Source organism: Entelurus aequoreus, linkage group LG17 (genome assembly GCF_033978785.1).
Source record: "Entelurus aequoreus isolate RoL-2023_Sb linkage group LG17, RoL_Eaeq_v1.1, whole genome shotgun sequence".
In the NCBI taxonomy this organism is placed as follows: Eukaryota; Metazoa; Chordata; class Actinopteri; order Syngnathiformes; family Syngnathidae; genus Entelurus; species Entelurus aequoreus.
The window spans coordinates 2,462,387-2,481,880 of record NC_084747.1 but is presented as its reverse complement, the minus strand read 5'-3'; the positions used below and the strand labels follow the sequence as shown (position 1 = coordinate 2,481,880).

General features: G+C 37.7%; 1 protein-coding gene across 1 annotated transcript in view; it reads right to left on the bottom strand.

Annotated features, from left to right (window-relative positions):
- The window catches only part of LOC133632141 (cyclin-G-associated kinase-like), an 82,872-nt gene that overhangs the window by 12,308 nt on the left and 51,070 nt on the right, over positions 1-19,494 (bottom strand). The window contains exons 13-24 of the mRNA XM_062024384.1: positions 19,375-19,494; positions 12,480-12,602; positions 12,269-12,402; positions 12,016-12,210; positions 11,817-11,934; positions 10,604-10,683; positions 10,337-10,530; positions 2,310-2,468; positions 2,078-2,244; positions 1,816-2,011; positions 1,547-1,741; positions 1,333-1,476 (exon numbers count right to left, since the gene is read on the bottom strand). The exon at positions 19,375-19,494 is cut by the window's right edge and continues 29 nt beyond it. Coding sequence (XP_061880368.1) covers positions 1,333-1,476; positions 1,547-1,741; positions 1,816-2,011; positions 2,078-2,244; positions 2,310-2,468; positions 10,337-10,530; positions 10,604-10,683; positions 11,817-11,934; positions 12,016-12,210; positions 12,269-12,402; positions 12,480-12,602; positions 19,375-19,494 — 1,825 coding nt within the window. The remainder of the gene's footprint in view (positions 1-1,332; positions 1,477-1,546; positions 1,742-1,815; positions 2,012-2,077; positions 2,245-2,309; positions 2,469-10,336; positions 10,531-10,603; positions 10,684-11,816; positions 11,935-12,015; positions 12,211-12,268; positions 12,403-12,479; positions 12,603-19,374) is intronic.

Below are 19,494 nucleotides of genomic sequence, written 5' to 3'. Positions count from 1 at the left end.
CAAGGTAATCAAAAAGGTTAACCAACGAACAAGATTTCTCTACAGAATCTCCTCTCTGGTCAACAAAAGCACCTTGAGGATTCTGGCGGGAACTCTCGTTCAACCCTTTTTCCATTACGCATGCACCTCCTGGTACCCTAGCACCTCCAAAACCCTCAAATCTAAACTCCAAACATCCCAGAACAAGCTAGTCAGGTTACTTCTAGACCTCCACCCCAGATCCCACCTCACTCCTACCCACTTCTCTAAAGTGGGCTGGCTCAGGGTGGAGGACAGAGTTAAACAACTTGCACTGAGCCTGGTCTATAAAATCAAATCTAATCAAATCAAATCAAATCAACTTTATTTATAAAGCACATTTAAAATTGACCACAGGGGTAGCCAAAGTGCTGTACAATGGGCAGGTTAAAAATAATACGAGAACCGAGCAAACAACACAACACAAACAGAACAAGATTAAAAATAAATAAATAAATAAATAAATAAAATATAAAAACATAAAAACAGGTTGACAGCAGGTGTATTGTGGGGCGCCATTGCAGGATGGGTATCACTCAGTGTTAAAAGCCATGGAATAAAAGTATGTTTTTAAGAGGGATTTAAAAACAGGAAGAGAGGAGGCTTGTCTAACACTAAGAGGTAGGTCGTTCCAGAGCTTGGGAGCAGCAGCGGCGAAAGCTCTGTCACCTCTAAGCTTCAGCCTTGTGTCCGCTACACCTCCCTGATACTGAAGTACACGTCAAACTGCTTCCTTAACGTGAATGACCGCCATAACCACAACACCAGGGGGAGCTCCACTAACCACGTTAAACCCAGATTCCGAACTAACAAAGGTCTTAACTCATTCTCTTTCTATGCCACATCAATGTGGAATGCGCTCCCAACAGGTGTTGGGCATCTCTATCCTCCTTCAAAACCGCAATAAAAGTTCACCTCCAGGCAGCTACAACCCTAAACTAACACCCTCCCCGGATTGCTAATAATCAAATGTAAACAATCAAATGCAGATACTTTTTATTTTGCCTTCTGATCTCTCTCTCTCTCTATGTCCACTACTTGATGTCCATATCCTACCCCCCACCCCCTTCCACACCCCTGATTGTAAATAATGTAAATAATTCAATGTGATTATCTTATGTGATGACTGTATTATGATGATAGTATATATCTGATAGTATATATCTGTATCATGAATCAATTTAAGTGGACCCCGACTTAAACAAGTTGAAAAACTTATTGGGGTGTTACCATTTAGTGGTCAATTGTACGGAATATGTACTTCACTGTGCAACCTACTAATAAAAGTCTCAATCAATCAATCAAAACACCCACCTGTGCTGGTGTAGGCGGGCCTGCTGGCAGTGGAGCTCACGCTGGTGGACGTGCTCGTGCTCGCCGCCCAGCTGTCCCACCCCCGCAGGAGGTCAGGGTGGCTGGCGGACGTCGTCATCTTGGGAGCGTCCTTCACCAACTTGTCTGCGGGGGAGGTACAAGCGAGGATTAGCCGCGCGGCCGGCGGCGGGTGACTCCACCCTGGTCAACTCACCCAGGTCAAAGAGGCTGGCGTTGGAGACGGGGGCGGGGTTGCTCCGGGCTGCGCTGAAGCTGCTGCCGGCGGAACCGTCCGAGCTTAACAAGTCCCCAAACAGGTCGGCACCGGAGGCCTGCCGAGAGGAGCCCACGCTGGAGCCCACCCCGGAGCTGGAGCCCATGCCGAAGGGGTCGAACAGGTCGCTCGTGGCTACAGCACGGACACAAAGTGCATATTTGACGTCATGCAGAATGACTATTTCTCTATAAATGCTGGACGCTCACGTTTGGAGCCGCCGGCTTCTCCGCTAAAGAACAAGTCTTCCTGCACTGCCGCAGGGGGCGCAAACAGGTCGTTGAGGAGGTCACTTTGGCTGGAGGAGGCTTTCAGGCCCACCTGAGGAGGCGCGGGGTCAGAGTTCAAACCTAAGAGGTCGGCCGTGTCGTCGGCGGGCGAGTCCTCGGCTCCCGGGGAAGGAGTCTGACGGGAGAGAAAAGGGAGGCTTTCAAAACCAAAGTCCCCAGGGCCGTGGAAGAGGGTTTGTACCTGGAAGTCTGCGTCAAACAGGGGTTCACTGGTGTCCCGAGACAGACCCCCTCCACTGGGAGCAGAGTAGGAGTAGGACTCTCCTTCTGACTGATCGCTCAGATCGTCCTGGTCGTTCATGGATCCGCCTCCTTGACTATCGGAGGCCTCCTGGGGGGCGCCGACATCTAACACACAGACCGCGTGAGGGTCAGGCCTGCAACAAGTGAGCCTTTGACTCGCGAAAGAATACCTTCCCAGTCCAAAGTCTGGAAGAAGTTGTCGGCGTCCGGGCTCTCAGAAGATTCTGCTTCGGTTGCGGTAGAGTTTTCCGGGGTCTGCGCAGGCTCCGGTGGCAAACTGGAGTCATAGAAGGCTGAGGACCCCGGCTGACGAGGCAGTTCTGGTTTACCTGCAGTTGAGACCGTACATGTCGGGATCAAAGGCGGTGCTTCTACCTATTCAGAATCATGACACTGCTCTGGTGCAGCCACAAACTCAGAAGATGCCATTAGGGCAGTGGTCTCCAACCACCGGTCCGTGACGCATGTGCTACATTTTCTCCAATTTAACTTTGGCCTGTCCCACTAAACCAGGGGTGTCCAAACTTTTTCCACTGGAGGGCCGCACATGGAAAAATTAAAGCATGTGTGGGCCATTTTGATATTTTTCATTTTTAAACCATAACAAAATATATGGATTTTGTTTTTTTACATTTAAGGCTCCCGGGGACCATAAAGGCTCTAAGTCAGGGGTCACCAACCTTTTTGAAAGCAAGAGCTACTTCTTGGGTACTGATTAATGCGAAGGGCTACCAGTTTAATACACACTTATATAAATTGCCAGAAATAGCCAATTTGCTCAATTTACTTTTAACTCCATGTTATTATTAATAATAAATGATATTTACACTTAATTGAACGGTTTAAAAGAGGAGAAAACAAGAAAAAAATGACAATTAAATTTTGAAACATAGTTTATCTTCAATTTCGACTCTTTAAAATTCAAAATTCAACCGAAAAAAAGAAGAGAAAAACTAGCTAATTCGAATCTTTTTCAAAAAATAAAAAAAATAATTTATGGAACATCATTAGTAATTTTTCATGATTAAGATTAATTTTAGAATTTTGATGACATGTTTTAAATAGGTTAAAATCCAATCTGCACTTTGTTAGAATATATAACAAATTAGACCAAGCTATATTTCTAACAAAGACAAATCATTATTTCTTCTAGATTTTCCAGAACAAAAATTTTAAAAGAAATTCAAAAGACTTTGAAATGAGATTTAAATTTGATTCTACAGATTTTCTAGATTTGCCAGAATTTTTTTTTTGAATTTTTAATCATAATAGGTTTGAAGAAATATTTCACAAATATTCTTTGTTGAAAAAACAGAAGCTAAAATGAAGAATTAAATTAAAATGTATTTATTATTCTTTACAATAAAACAAATAAATGTACTTGAACATTGATTTAAATTGTCAGGAAAGAAGAGGAAGGAATTTAAAAGGTAAAAAGGTATATGTGTTTAAAAATCCTAAAATCATTTTTAAGGTTGTATTTTTTCTCTAAAATTGTCTTTCTGAAAGTTATAAGAAGCAAAGTAAAAAAAATAATGAATTTATTTAAACAAGTGAAGACCAAGTCTTTAAAATATTTTCTTGGATTTTCAAATTCTATTTGAGTTTTGTCTCTCTTAGAATTAAAAATGTCGGGCAAAGCGAGACCAGCTTGCTAGTAAATAAATACAATTTAAAAAATAGAGGCAGCTCACTGGTAAGTGTTGCTATTTGAGCTATTTTTAGAACAGGCCGGCGGGCTACTCATCTGGTCCTTACGGGCTACCTGGTGCCCGCGGGCACCGCGTTGGTGACCCCTGCTCTAAGTCATTAAAATGTTAAAAACAAGTCAAATTATTATTATCTTTTTTTAATTTAACGCTCACGGTAAATATCTACAGCAAGGGTCACCAACGCGGTGCCCGCGGGCACCAGGTAGCCCGTAAGGACCAGATGAGTCGCCCGCTGGCCTGTTCTAAAAATAGCTCAAATAGCAGCACTTACCAGTTAGCTGCCTCTATTTTTTAAATTTTATTTATTTACTAGCAAGCTGGTCTCGCTTTGCCCGACATTTTTAATTCTAAGAGAGACAAAACTCAAATAGAATGTGAAAATCCAAGAAAATATTTTAAAGACTTGGTCTTCACTTGTTTAAATAAATTCATTATTTTTTTTACTTTGCTTCTTATAACCTTCAGAAAGACAATTTTAGAGAAAAAATACAACCTTAAAAATGATTTTAGGATTTTTTAATGTCTTAGAGACATGAAACAAATACCTCTATGTAGGTCTCACCTAGACCTACATTTCATAGATTGACATCCTTCAGCAAAAATCAACAGGAAGTTTGCTATTCCTCCTTCAAAACAAGATTTTTGTTACAACCGGTCACCAAACATCAAACGTTATCTGAAATATTCTGAGCGCGTTTGTCGTGCTACCGTTTAGATTTTACGAGCCTTCAAAGACCCGCAGCACTAAAGTTGCTCCGCTGCTGTGATTTTACGCGCCGTCAAAGAAAACAACCACTGTGCCGCGACACCTAGGAAAAAGACACAGACACAACTTCCTCTAACTCCCAGTACGAATATCGTAGAGACACGAAACAAAAACCTCTATGTAGGTCTCACTCAGGACTACCACTGGACAAAAGTATTGGGACACCTAGGACTAGCACCTGCCAAAATGCGGACCCGACCAACGCTGGTTGCAGCTTTAATTTTGTTTGTTTTATGCTCTTTTGTCAAATAAAACGTTGGTGTTTTTGTATGGCAACCACACAATATAAGCAATATTTTCCACATAAAACATTTTAAAATGAAATATTTGAAATAATTGGAGCTTTGAATAGGTCAATAATTCATTATAACATTGTTTTTTTAGCAACGGCAAAAAAAGAAAAATAAAGATAGACAAAGACTTGTCCAGGGTGTACCCCGCATTTCCGCCCGAATGCAGCTGAGATAGGCTCCAGCACCCCCCGCCAACCCAAAAGGGACAAGCAGTAGAAAATGGATGGATGGAAAAGAAAAAAAAACTGCCTGCATGGCAACTTTGTGTCAACATTGCAACTTTGTCTAGTTAGATTTCACCTGTTGCGTTGACCAGTATTCCTCCAATGGGGAATTCAAATTGCTAGTCTCTCCCAGATTCTTTTCATGGCAATTAGCTGATGTTTATATTCAATCAACAGGCAGCAGTTGGTATTTTGTGGTTTATTCTCCAAGCTTAGAGGACAAACGGGAGACCAATCCAGCACACCAGCGTTCCCCAGCCCGGTCCAGATCGGTCTAGCTCGGTCTCCCCTCAAACCCCCGGAAGTCCCGTGATCTGCCTGCTGTTTCCCCAGTCTAGCTGTGCTCCTTATCTTAGGAATGTAATGGCAGTCTCAACAAAGAGAATAAACAGCGCTCTGACTCTAACCAAGGACACTCGAATCCAAGCACTTTGTACCACACGAGACATTAGCTGATGTAAATATGACTATAGGAGTTTTTAGAAAGAAGTAACACTTAAATATGGATATGATTCTGATCTGCTTCCAACACACCTCATTCCACATTTTTTAATGTTTTATTTTTGCAAGAGCATTTCCAGAATGTGTGGCGAGCCGGTAAACAATTAGCTGCGGGCCGCACTTTGGACACCCCTGCACTAAACACACCAATAACTTGTTATTAGATGTATATTACAACTCCTGATAGGAAGTCGCCATTTGTTATAGTACATTAATGCACATTAATGAACATATAAAATTTAAATATGGCAGATTGTAGCCAAAGGGTAATTTCCATCTGCAGGGTCCTTGTACATAGCAGGGGTTCTTTATCTGTTTGACCTCAGGACCCAACTTTTCCACTACAGAAGGACCCGGGGACCACTCCAATATTATCACTGAAATTAGTAATCTCGCTCTTGATTTTGATCATATTCAATACAATTAAATATCTACCCTACTTACAGTTTTAATACCTTGTAAAATGATTTAAAGGCCTACTGAAAGCCACTACTAGCGACCACGCAGTCTGATAGTTTATATATCAATGATGAAATCTTAACATTGCAACACATGCGGGTTAACTTATAAAGTGACATTTTAAATTTCCCAGCAAACTTCCGGCTGAAAACGTTTCGATATGATGACGTTTGCGCGTGACGTCAATGGTTAAACGGAAGTATTCGGAGCCCATTGAATCCAATACAAAAAGCTCTGTTTTCATCTCAAAATTCCACAGTATTCTGGACATCTGTGTTGGTGAATCTTTTGCAATTTGTTTAATGAACAATGGAGACTGCAAAGAAGAAAGCTGTAGGTGGGATCGGTGTATTAGCGGCGGGCTGCAGCAACACAACCAGGAGGACTTTGAGATGGATAGCAGACACCGTCTCCGGGCCGCCGACCGCATCTATGATCGTCGCTCCGTCGATCGCTGGAACGCAGGTGAGCACGGGTGTTGATGAGCAGATGAGAGCTGGCGTAGGTGCAGAGCTAATGTTTTTAGCATAGCTCTGTCGAGGTTCCGTAGCTAAGTTAGCTTCAATGGCGTCGTTAGCAACAGCATTGCTAAGCTTCGCCAAGCTGGAAAGCATTACCGTAATTTCCGGACTATAAGCCGCACCTGACTATAAGCCGCACCAGCTAAATTTAGGGGAAAATACAGATTGCTCCATATATAAGCCGCACCCGACTATAAGCCGCAGGGTTTTGATGTGTAATTAGCGTAGTATATAGGGGTTCCTGCTACCACGGAGGGGATTGTCGGGACAGAGATGACTGTTTGGGAAGGCAAAGCGTCCCATTTATTAACTATAAATCTTTCAATCATTCAATCAAACTTTCACATCTTTGACATGGCGAACAGCATTCGTGCAGAGTACAAATAATACAACGGTGAAAAGTAATACAAAGTGCTCGCCTGTACGTTATCAAAATAACCAGCCTACCGGTATATGAAAAGTCAGTCTTTAATCATTGTGTCATCGTCTTCCTCCTGCGTACTAAAACCACAGAAATCCTCTTCGTCGGTGTCGGAGAAGAACAGGCCGTAAATAAGCCGCACCCTTGTATAAGCCGCAGGGACCAGAACGAGGGGAAAAAGTAGCGGCTTATAGTCCGGAAATTACGGTAACCGTGTAGTTACATGTCCAGAGTTTGGTAGTATTGTTGATCTTCTGTCCATCCTTCCAGTTAGGGGCTTATTTGTTTTGTTTCTATATGCAGTTAAGCCCGACGCTATCACGTTAGCTCAGTAGCTAAAGTGCTGCGCCGATGTATTGCCGTGGAGATAAAAGTCACTGTGAATGTCCATTTTGCGTTCTCGACTCTCATTTTCAAGAGGATATAGTATCCGAGGTGGTTTAAAATACAAAACCGTGATCCACAATAGAAAAAGGAGAGAGTGTGGAATCCTATGAACCCTTGTAACTAAGTTACGGGCAGAGCGAAAAAAGATACGCCCTGCACTGCACTCTAGTCCGTCACTTTCACGTTCCTCATCCACGAATCTTTCATCTTCGCTCAAATTAATGGGGTAATCGTCGCTTTCTCGGTCCGAATCTCTCTCGCTGCATTGAAAACAATAGGAAAATGTGAGCAGCCCTTCCTCCGGTGACGTCACGCTACTTCCGGTACAGGCAAGGCTTTTTTTTAATCAGACACCAAAAGTTGCGAACTTTATCGTCGTCGTTCTACACTAAATCCTTTCAGCAAAAATATGGCAATATCGCGAAATGATCAAGTATGACACAGAATGGATCTGCTATGCCCGTTTAAATAAAAAAAAAAAAGTCATTTCAGTAGGCCTTTAAAAGCATGTGTTAATCACAAAGATTATATTATTAATTTAACAAACAAACTTTAGGATTAGGTCAGGCTGATTAGAAAACATAAATGTACACACGATATGTATTATGTTGTGCTAAAATAAATACAATAAATTAGTAATAAATATCTAAAAAGTGCAAATGAAAATACAGCTGCACCACTTTAGTCATATTTTTTGCACTTAAGACATTTCTCTATGACATCAGTGCCAGACTTCTTCTGTTTGTTTTGTGTTGTCATTACTTAGACTTATTTTTTTTGTCATTCAAATTTGAACTTTACAGTACAGGGGCCGTACTTATCAAGCTTCTTAGAGTGCCATTTTACACTTAAGTCCTGAGAATTTGCGAAATTTAGTCCTACTCTCAAACTTCAGAATAAAAGCTTTTTATCAACGTTCTTAAGTGTGAGAATCACTCCTACTCTCCACGATATTTAAGAGACCTTCAGAGGTGTCTTAAGTGGTTAGGAGTTGCCAGCAGGGGATGGCACTGAGGCGAGAGAGACGTGCGCGAACGTTCAGGGAACGGAACAATGTTTTTTGTTTTTTTTTATGACGAGCAGCTGATCAAACGGTATCGTTTAGACAGAGCGGATATTATTTTTGTCACAGATTTAATACTTTTCTATTCCTTGTTGATTTCTGCATGTGTCTGCAGTGGGCTAGTACAGGGGTCGGCAACCCGCGGCTCCGGAGCCGCATGCGGCTCTTTGACCACTCTGATGCGACTCAGCTACATACTTGCCGACCCCCCCGATTTTCCCAGGAGACTTGTGGATCTCAGTGCCTCTCATAGATAACTCCCAGGGGAAATATACTCATATTTACACTCTAATTACCATATAAAGGAAGTGCCCTAATTGCACTGCAATAATTGTCCTCTATAGCATTTACAAACAATGTGCCAGTCCAGCCACATGTTGTATGTAGCTTTTACTTGCACACATAGGAGACAGCAAAGCATACTTACTCATCAGCCACACAGCTTACACTGACGGTAGCCGTATCAAACAACTTTAACATTGTTACGTTACAAATATGCGCCACACTGTGAACCCACACCAAAAAAGAATGAAAAACACATTTCTGGAGAACATCCCACCGTAACACAACATAAACACAACACACCCAATACCCAGAATCCCATGCAGCCCTAACTCTTCCGGTCTACATTATACACCCCCGCTACCACCAAATCCCCCCACACATCAACCCCCCCCCTCTCGGTGCATTGGTTGCGCAGAAGAGTTAGGGTTGCATGGGATTCTGGGTATTGGTACCGTCAGTGTAAGCTGTGTGGCTGCTGAGCTAGTACGCCTTGCTGTCACTTACGTGAGCAAGCCGAAACTGCATTGTACATGTGGTCGAGCAGGTACACTGTTTGGGCAGACTGAAGAGGGCGCCAAAAGCAGTGCCATCACGCCCTGATATCCGGTAGTCTCCCGGGAAAAATGAGAGGGTTGGCAAGTATGACGCTATCCAGCGCCATTCATTCAAAACTCGCGGGCCGCACTAACATCAAATTTCCACATTATAGTGCGTGCCAGTGCGTGTGTCTGAGACCCCTGGTTAACATAGCACAAAGCATTTAAGCTTTGTATGGGGTGTTTTTCATTTTAAATTTAAAATTTTTTTTGTGGCTCCCATTATTTTCTTTAATTTGTGAAACCTGCCAAAATGGCTCTTTGAGTGGTAAAGGTTGCCGACCCCTGGGCTAGTATATATAGAGCCACCCACACCAGTTTCAAATTAGTTGCCTAATTAATGAATTGGAAAGAAAATGTTATGAGAGTAGCGTATGTGTGTGGCCGTGAGGTGAGTGAGTGTGTGGGCGAGAGAAGAGAGGGAGCGGTAGCGTGAGTGCCGGCGGGGACTAGTTTGTTTTGTATTATTTTGTAGTTTATTGTCAAAATATACACTTAAAATTAAATATTTCCAAGATATTTCTTTATTCTTAGACAAGGGATTCCCTTCCGTGATTGGTCATTTCTATGGACACAGAAATTACGTCACCTAAAATTGCGTTTACGGCACATAGTAATGTCGTAATTCAGCTCTGAGTGTGACACTTAAGATTCAGTCCTACACTTCGCTGAAAGTGTGAGTAAGACGCTTGATAACTAACTTTTAAGTGCAGCTTTCAGCGAAGAATTTATTTACTCTTAAGTCAACTCTTAGCAGACTTCTTAGGAGTCATTCTAAGAAGCTTGATAAGTACGGCCCCTGATTACTGCCACAAGTGGTGGCAAGGTCGCTGCTACGAAAGAACTTTGCTCCAAATTCCTTCCCTGTCTTTCATGGACACACCTGCTGGTTGACTTTCGGTTCTTGGACGGCTTTGTAGCGAAGATGAAGTGCAAAAAACAACAAAAGTGTTTGACTGCGTCACCTACCAAACTTGCTGAGGATCTCCTGCTGCTCATCGCGAGAGGAGAAGAGGATTTTGGGGTTAAGGCCCTTGGTCTGGTAGCCGTCCCATGGCGGGGTCTTGGCACTGGGCCTCTCTCTGGGCTCCACTTCGATGTCGAGGTTGACCTGGAACAAGTCTGGATACTTCTCCTGGATGTCACAGGCGTCCAGGTCGTACCTGTGAGGAGAGCGCACAGGTCAACGCCAGGGACGTCGTTCAGGGTGACTGAGCTTCCGTTTCGGGAACCTACTTGGCAAACTTCACAGTGGTGGCATTTCTGGGGACAAAGCCCGTGTGGAACTGGATTTGAAACATTTTCATGGAGGCCATCTGGAACAGTAAAGAATACAAAAGTCACCGTCACCGTACATTCATTTATTTGTGCTGGTCCGCCACAACTACAGTGGAACTAACCTCTCACTCTACCAACTTTTCTACTTACCAACCGCAGACTCAATCTAAATATTCTTTCAATCAGAGACTGTAACTGAGTGTGCAGCTCCATGCGTTCTCCTCATGAGCAAAATTGATCTCTGTCTCGGCCTGATTCCTCGCTTCTTGTTCTGTTTAATGGATAGTTCGGTGCTTAAACCTGACAGCAGCGGCTTATAGTCCGGAGTTTTCAATAAGTTGGTAGGAAATATAAATGTTTTGGAGTCCCCCTATGACGGTAACTTCCTGTTCTGTCGTTAAATCAAGGGTTAACCCACTCAAGGGTTAACGCTTGTGTAGTGTTCGGGTCTGTGGGACCCGTTTTCATTTTTTTATTAAAATAATTATACAATTAATTAATTTTAAGGTTGTATTTTTTCTCTAAAATTGTCTTTCTGAAAGTTATAAGAAGCAAAGTAAAAAAAAAAAAGAATTTATTTAAACAAGTGAAGACCAAGTCTTTAAAATATTTTCTTGGATTTTCAAATTCTGTTTGAGTTTTGTCTCTCTTAGAATTAAAAATGTCGGGCAAAGCGAGACCAGCTTGCTAGTAAATATATAATTAATTAAGGCCTGGACAGGAGGAGGACAGAGTGTAGGTACACAGAACATCAGAGGGTCAAATGTGCGAGAAAATGAGAGCAGACAGTGTTGACAAGCAATGTTGCAACCTTGTGTGGGAACCGCAGGTGCAGAAAACACAAAAGAAGAATCCCTGTGGGATGCAGAAACTGCCAGAGACATTTTCCGTGCAACGTTCATCTTGTTGTTACTCAGCCAGCGTTTGTGGGTCTGATGGACCCGTTGCATTTTGTGGCTTTTAATGCCTCACAATCAAACACTTTTATGTTGAAATACTGAACAGATGTTTATTGGGATAAGGTAAACATCAGTTCAGTGTTTGAACATAAAAGTGTTTGATTGTGAGGCATTAAAAGCCACAAAATGCAACAATATGAACGTTGCACAAGTGTTAAAAATATGAGAATGTAGCACCCAGTAGAAGCTCCAGGCCCCCGACACACACGGACCTTGGCCTGCAGACGTCCTCCCAGCGTGGACCTGGCGTGGTAGATAACCACCAGCACGTCTCCTTGGACGCTCACGTTCAAGGGAATCTCGGCTCTTCCGTCCTCGCTCTTGAAATCCCTGGACAGGAGCAACATTTTCTCCCTACAGCTTAGCCATGAAACCATCTCTGACGGGGACAAAGACCAAAAAAAAGCCTACTTCATCCTGTCGTACTCCTGTGAGGTAGTGAGGACCCTCTCGTCGCCGACGTAAACCTCGCAGAAGGGCCGGCAGCCGTTGCGCTGCTTGTTGAAGAGGGGCACGGGCGTCATGGCGATGGAGCGTATGACCATGGGCTTGCAGTGGGGGATGATGGGCTCCTCCGCCATCATGTCACACATGTACTCGATATACCTGCCAATCACAGGGCATTTTACACCAAAAACTGTTTAAGTTTAGGATGGTGTGGCACCTCTTGTGCGAGGGGGCGATGCCGGGCGGGCATCGCTTCATGGAGAACATGTAGACGGCCGCCTCGGCCGTGGTGAAGAGGCGACAGAAGCACAGGAAGGAGCACACGGCCACCGCCGACGCCGCTCTGCCGTCCTGCGGGGGACGACACCATCAACAGGAAGCCGTCAAAGGTCGGCGTTTGCATGCATCATCAAGAAGACCCTTCCTACCAGGCAGTGGACCACGCAGATGTTCCTCTGGTCCTGCTTGAGCCACTGATGCATGTTCTTGCACACGCTGTAAAGACTGCGCAGGTTGGGGCAGCGGCGCACCTGCCAGTTGCACTCGGACACCTGCGCGGGACACGCACAAAAAGGGACACGTTCAAACGTGTCGTCGTTTTGTTTTTTATGTTGATTTAATAAAAATAAAAAAAACAACAACAAAAACGATACCGATAATTAAAAAAACGATACCGATAATTTCCGATATTACATTTTAACGCATTTATCGGCCGATAATATCGGCAGACCGACATTATCGGACATCTCTAATAATAATAATATATTTTTGAAAGTGTATCTTGTGTTTATGTTAATTTAATTAAAAAAAAAAAAAAAAAAATTAAAACGATACCGATAAAAAAAACGATAACGATAATTTCCGATATTACATTTTAAAGCATTCATCGGCCGATAATATCGGCAGACCGATATTATCGGACATCTCTAATAATAATAGATTTTTGTAAGGGTATCTTGTGTTTTTTATGTTGATTTAATAAAAAAAAAAAAAAAAAAAAAACGATACAGATAATAAAAAAAACGATACAGATAATTTCCGATATTACATTTTAACGCATTTCGGACATCTCTAATAATAATAGATTTTTGTAAGTGTATCTTGTGTTTTTTATGTTGATTTAATTAAAAAAAACAAAAAAAACCAAAAAAAAAACCGATACCGATAATAAAAAAAACGATACCGATAATTTCCGATATTACATTTTAACGCATTTATCGGCCGATAATATCGGCAGACCGACATTATCGGACATCTCTAATAATAATAATAGATTTTTGTAAGTGTATCTTGTGTTTTTTATGTTAATTTAATAAAAAATAAAAAATAAAAACGATACCGATAAAAAAAACGATACCGATAATTTCCGATAGTACATTTTAAAGCATTCATCGGCCGATAATATCGGCAGACCGATATTATCGGACATCTCTAATAATAATAAAAGATTTTTGTAAGTGTATCTTGTGTTTTTTATGTTGATTTAATAAAAAAAAACAAAAACAAAAAAAAACCGATACCGATAATAAAAAACCGATACCGATAATTTCCGATATTACATTTTAAAGCATTTATCGGCCGATAATATCGGCAGACCGACATTATCGGACATCTCTAATAATAATAATAGATTTTTGTAAGTGTATCTTGTGTTTTTTATGTTGATTTAATAAAAAAAACAAAAAAAACAAAAAAAACGATACCGATAATAAAAAAAACCGATACCAATAATTTCCGATATTACATTTTAACGCATTTATCGGCCGATAATATCGGCAGACCGATATTATCGGACATCTCTAATAATAATAGATTTTTGTAAGTGTATCTTGTGTTTTTTATGTTGATTTAATAAAAAAAACAACAACAAAAAAAACGATACCGATAATAAAAAAAACGATACCGATAATTTCCGATATTACATTTTAACGCATTTATCGGCCGATAATATCGGCAGACCGATATTATCGGACATCTCTAATAATAATAAATTTTTGTAAGTGTATCTTGTGTTTTTTATGTTGATTTAATAAAAAAACAAAACAAACAAAAAAAAACAAAAAACGATACCGATAATAAAAAAACCGATACCGATAATTTCCGATATTACATTTTAACGCATTTATCGGCCGATAATATCGGCAGACCGACATTATCGGACATCTCTAATAATAATAATAGATTTTTGTAAGTGTATCTTGTGTTTTTTATGTTGATTTAATAAAAAATAAAAAAAACAACAAAAAAAACGATACCGATAATAAAAAAACCAGATACCGATAATTTCCGATATTACATTTTAACGCATTTATCGGCCGATAATATCGGCAGACCGATATTATCGGACATCTCTAATAATAATAGATTTTTGTAAGTGTATCTTGTGTTTTTTATGTTGATTTAATAAAAAAAAAAAAAACAACAAAAAAAACGATACCGATAATAAAAAAAACGATACCGATAATTTCCGATATTACATTTTAACGCATTTATCGGCCGATAATATCGGCAGACCGACATTATCGGACATCTCTAATAATAATAATAGATTTTTGTATGTGTATCTTGTGTTTTTTATGTTGATTTAATAAAAATAAAAAAACCAACAAAAAAAACGATACCGATAATAGAAAAACCGATACCGATAATTTCCGATTTTTACATTTTAACGCATTTATCGGCCGATAATATCGGCAGACCGATATTATCGGACATCTCTAATAATAATAGATTTTTGTAAGTGTATCTTGTGTTTTTTATGTTGATTTAATACAAATAAAAAAAACAACAAAAAAAACGATACCGATAATAAAAAAAACAGATACCGATAATTTCCGATATTACATTTTAACGCATTCATCGGCCGATAATATCGGCAGACCGATATTATCGGACATCTCTAATAATAATAGATTTTTGTAAGTGTATCTTGTGTTTTTTATGTTGATTTAATAAAAAAAATAAAAATAAAATAAAAAACGATACCGATAATAAAAAAAACGATACCGATAATTTCCGATATTACATTTTAACGCATTTATCGGCCGATAATATCGGCAGACCTATATTATCGGACATCTCTAATAATAATAGATTTTTTTAAGTGTATCTTGTGTTTTTTATGTTGATTTAATAAAAAAAAATAAATAAAAAAAAACGATACCGATAATAAAAAAAACGATACCGATAATTTCCGATATTACATTTTAACGCATTTATCGGCCGATAATATCGGCAGACCGACATTATCGGACATCTCTAATAATAATAATAATAGATTTTTGTAAGTGTATCTTGTGTTTTTTTATGTTAATTTAATAAAAAAAAAAATAATAATAATAAAAACGATACCGATAAAAAAAACGATACCGATAATTTCCGATATTACATTTTAACGCATTCATCGGCCGATAATATCGGCAGACCGATATTATCGGACATCTCTAATAATAATAGATTTTTGTAAGTGTATCTTGTGTTTTTTATGTTGATTTAATAAAAAAAATAAAAATAAAATAAAAAACGATACCGATAATAAAAAAAACGATACCGATAATTTCCGATATTACATTTTAACGCATTTATCGGCCGATAATATCGGCAGACCTATATTATCGGACATCTCTAATAATAATAGATTTTTTTAAGTGTATCTTGTGTTTTTTATGTTGATTTAATAAAAAAAAATAAATAAAAAAAAACGATACCGATAATAAAAAAAACGATACCGATAATTTCCGATATTACATTTTAACGCATTTATCGGCCGATAATATCGGCAGACCGACATTATCGGACATCTCTAATAATAATAATAATAGATTTTTGTAAGTGTATCTTGTGTTTTTTTATGTTAATTTAATAAAAAAAAAAATAATAATAATAAAAACGATACCGATAAAAAAAACGATACCGATAATTTCCGATATTACATTTTAAAGCATTCATCGGCCGATAATATCGGCAGACCGATATTATCGGACATCTCTAATAATAATAGATTTTTGTAAGTGTATCTTGTGTTTTTTATGTTGATTTAATAAAAAAAAACAAAAACAACAAAAAAAAACGATACCGATAATAAAAAAAACGATACCGATAATTTCCGATATTACATTTTAACGCATTTATCGGCCGATAATATCGGCAGACCGATATTATCGGACATCTCTAATAATAATAGATTTTTGTAAGTGTATCTTGTGTTTTTTATGTTAATTTAATAAATAAAAAATACAAATAAATAAAACCGATACCGATAAAAAAACCGATACCGATAATTTCCGATATTACATTTTAAAGCATTCATCAGCCGATAATATCGGCAGACCGATATTATCGGACATCTCTAATAATAATAATAGATTTTTGTAAGTGTATCTTGTGTTTTTTATGTTGATTTAATAAAAAAAAAAAACAACAACAAAAAAAACGATACCGATAATAAAAAAAACGATACCGATAATTTCCGATATTACATTTTAACGCATTTATCGGCCGATAATATCGGCAGACCGACATTATCGGACATCTCTAATAATAATAATAGATTTTTGTAAGTGTATCTTGTGTTTTTTATGTTAATTTAATAAATAAAAAAATAAATAAAATAAAAACGATACCGATAAAAAAAACGATACCGATAATTTCCGATATTACATTTTAAAGCATTCATCGGCCGATAATATCGGCAGACCGATATTATCGGACATCTCTAATAATAATAGATTTTTGTAAGGGTATCTTGTGTTTTTTATGTTGATTTAATAAAAAAAAAACAACAACAAAAAAAACGATACAGATAATAAAAAAAACGATACAGATAATTTCCGATATTACATTTTAACGCATTTCGGACATCTCTAATAATAATAGATTTTTGTAAGTGTATGTTGTGTTTTTTATGTTGATTTAATTAAAAAAAAAAAAACAAAAAAAAAAACGGTACCGATAATAAAAAAAACGATACCGATAATTTCCGATGTTACATTTTAACGCATTTATCGGCCGATAATATCGGCAGACCGACATTATCGGACATCTCTAATAATAATAATAGATTTTTGTAAGTGTATCTTGTGTTTTTTATGTTAATTTAATAAAAAATAAAAAATAAAAACGATACCGATAAAAAAAACGATACCGATAATTTCCGATAGTACATTTTAAAGCATTCATCGGCCGATAATATCGGCAGACCGATATTATCGGACATCTCTAATAATAATAAAAGATTTTTGTAAGTGTATCTTGTGTTTTTTATGTTGATTTAATAAAAAAAAACAAAAACAAAAAAAAACCGATACCGATAATAAAAAACCGATACCGATAATTTCCGATATTACATTTTAAAGCATTTATCGGCCGATAATATCGGCAGACCGACATTATCGGACATCTCTAATAATAATAATAGATTTTTGTAAGTGTATCTTGTGTTTTTTATGTTGATTTAATAAAAAAAACAAAAAAAACGATATCGATGATAAAAAAACCGATACCAATAATTTCCGATATTACATTTTAACGCATTTATCGGCCGATAATATCGGCAGACCGATATTATCGGACATCTCTAATAATAATACATTTTTGTAAGTGTATCTTGTGTTTTTTATGTTGATTTAATAAAAAAACAAAACAAACAAACAAAAAAAAAAAACGATACCGATAATAAAAAAACCGATACCGATAATTTCCGATATTACATTTTAACGCATTTATCGGCCGATAATATCGGCAGACCGACATTATCGGACATCTCTAATAATAATAATAGATTTTTGTAAGTGTATCTTGTGTTTTTTATGTTGATTTAATAAAAAATAAAAAAAACAACAAAAAAAACGATACCGATAATAAAAAAAACAGATAGCGATAATTTCCGATATTACATTTTAACGCATTTATCGGCCGATAATATCGGCAGACCGATATTATCGGACATCTCTAATAATAATAGATTTTTGTAAGTGTATCTTGTGTTTTTTATGTTGATTTAATAAATAAAAAAAAACCAACAAAAAAAACGATACCGATAATAAAAAAAACGATACCGATAATTTCTGATATTACATTTTAACGCATTTATCGGCCGATAATATCGGCAGACCGACATTATCGGACATCTCTAATAATAATAATAGATTTTTGTATGTGTATCTTGTGTTTTTTATGTTGATTTAATAAAAATAAAAAAACCAACAAAAAAAACGATACCGATAATAGAAAAACCGATACCGATAATTTCCGATTTTTACATTTTAACGCATTTATCGGCCGATAATATCGGCAGACCGATATTATCGGACATCTCTAATAATAATAGATTTTTGTAAGTGTATCTTGTGTTTTTTATGTTGATTTAATAAAAATAAAAAAAACAACAAAAAAAACGATACCGATAATAAAAAAAACAGATACCGATAATTTCCGATATTACATTTTAACGCATTCATCGGCCGATAATATCGGCAGACCGATATTATCGGACATCTCTAATAATAATAGATTTTTGTAAGTGTATCTTGTGTTTTTTATGTTGATTTAATAAAAAAAAAAAAAAAAAAAAAAAAACGATACCGATAATAAAAAAAACGATACCGATAATTTCCGATATTACATTTTAACGCATTTATCGGCCGATAATATCGGCAGACCTATATTATCGGACATCTCTAATAATAATAGATTTTTGTAAGTGTATCTTGTGTTTTTTATGTTGATTTAATAAAAAAAAATAAATAAAAAAAAACGATACTGATAATACAAAAAACGATACCGATAATAAAAAAAACGATACCGATAATAGAAAAACCGATACCGATAATTTCCGATTTTTACATTTTAACGCATTTATCGGCCGATAATATCGGCAGACCGATATTATCGGACATCTCTAATAATAATAGATTTTTGTAAGTGTATCTTGTGTTTTTTATGTTGATTTAATAAAAAACAACAACAACAACAACAAAAAACGATACCGATAATAAAAAAAACGATACCGATAATTTCCGATATTACATTTTAACGCATTTATCGGCCGATAATATCGGCAGACCGATATTATCGGACATCTCTAATAATAATAGATTTTTGTAAGTGTATCTTGTGTTTTTTATGTTGATTTAATAAAAAAATAAAAAAAAACGATACCGATAATAAAAAAAACGATACCGATAATTTCCGATATTACATTTTAAAGCATTTATCGGCCGATAATATCGGCTGGCCGATATTATCGGACATCTCTAGTGGCCACCCTACTTTTGGCAATATAGTGTACTTTTGACTACGAACAGACATCTTTCTTTCTCGTACCCTGTTGTGGAAGCGAGACGACCTGTAGGAGCGCTTGGAGAGGTTGTAGACGGCGTAGTGGCCAGCGTGGCGTGAATCCAGGAAGAGTCGCACGTCTTCGATGTTGTTCTTTATGGCAGA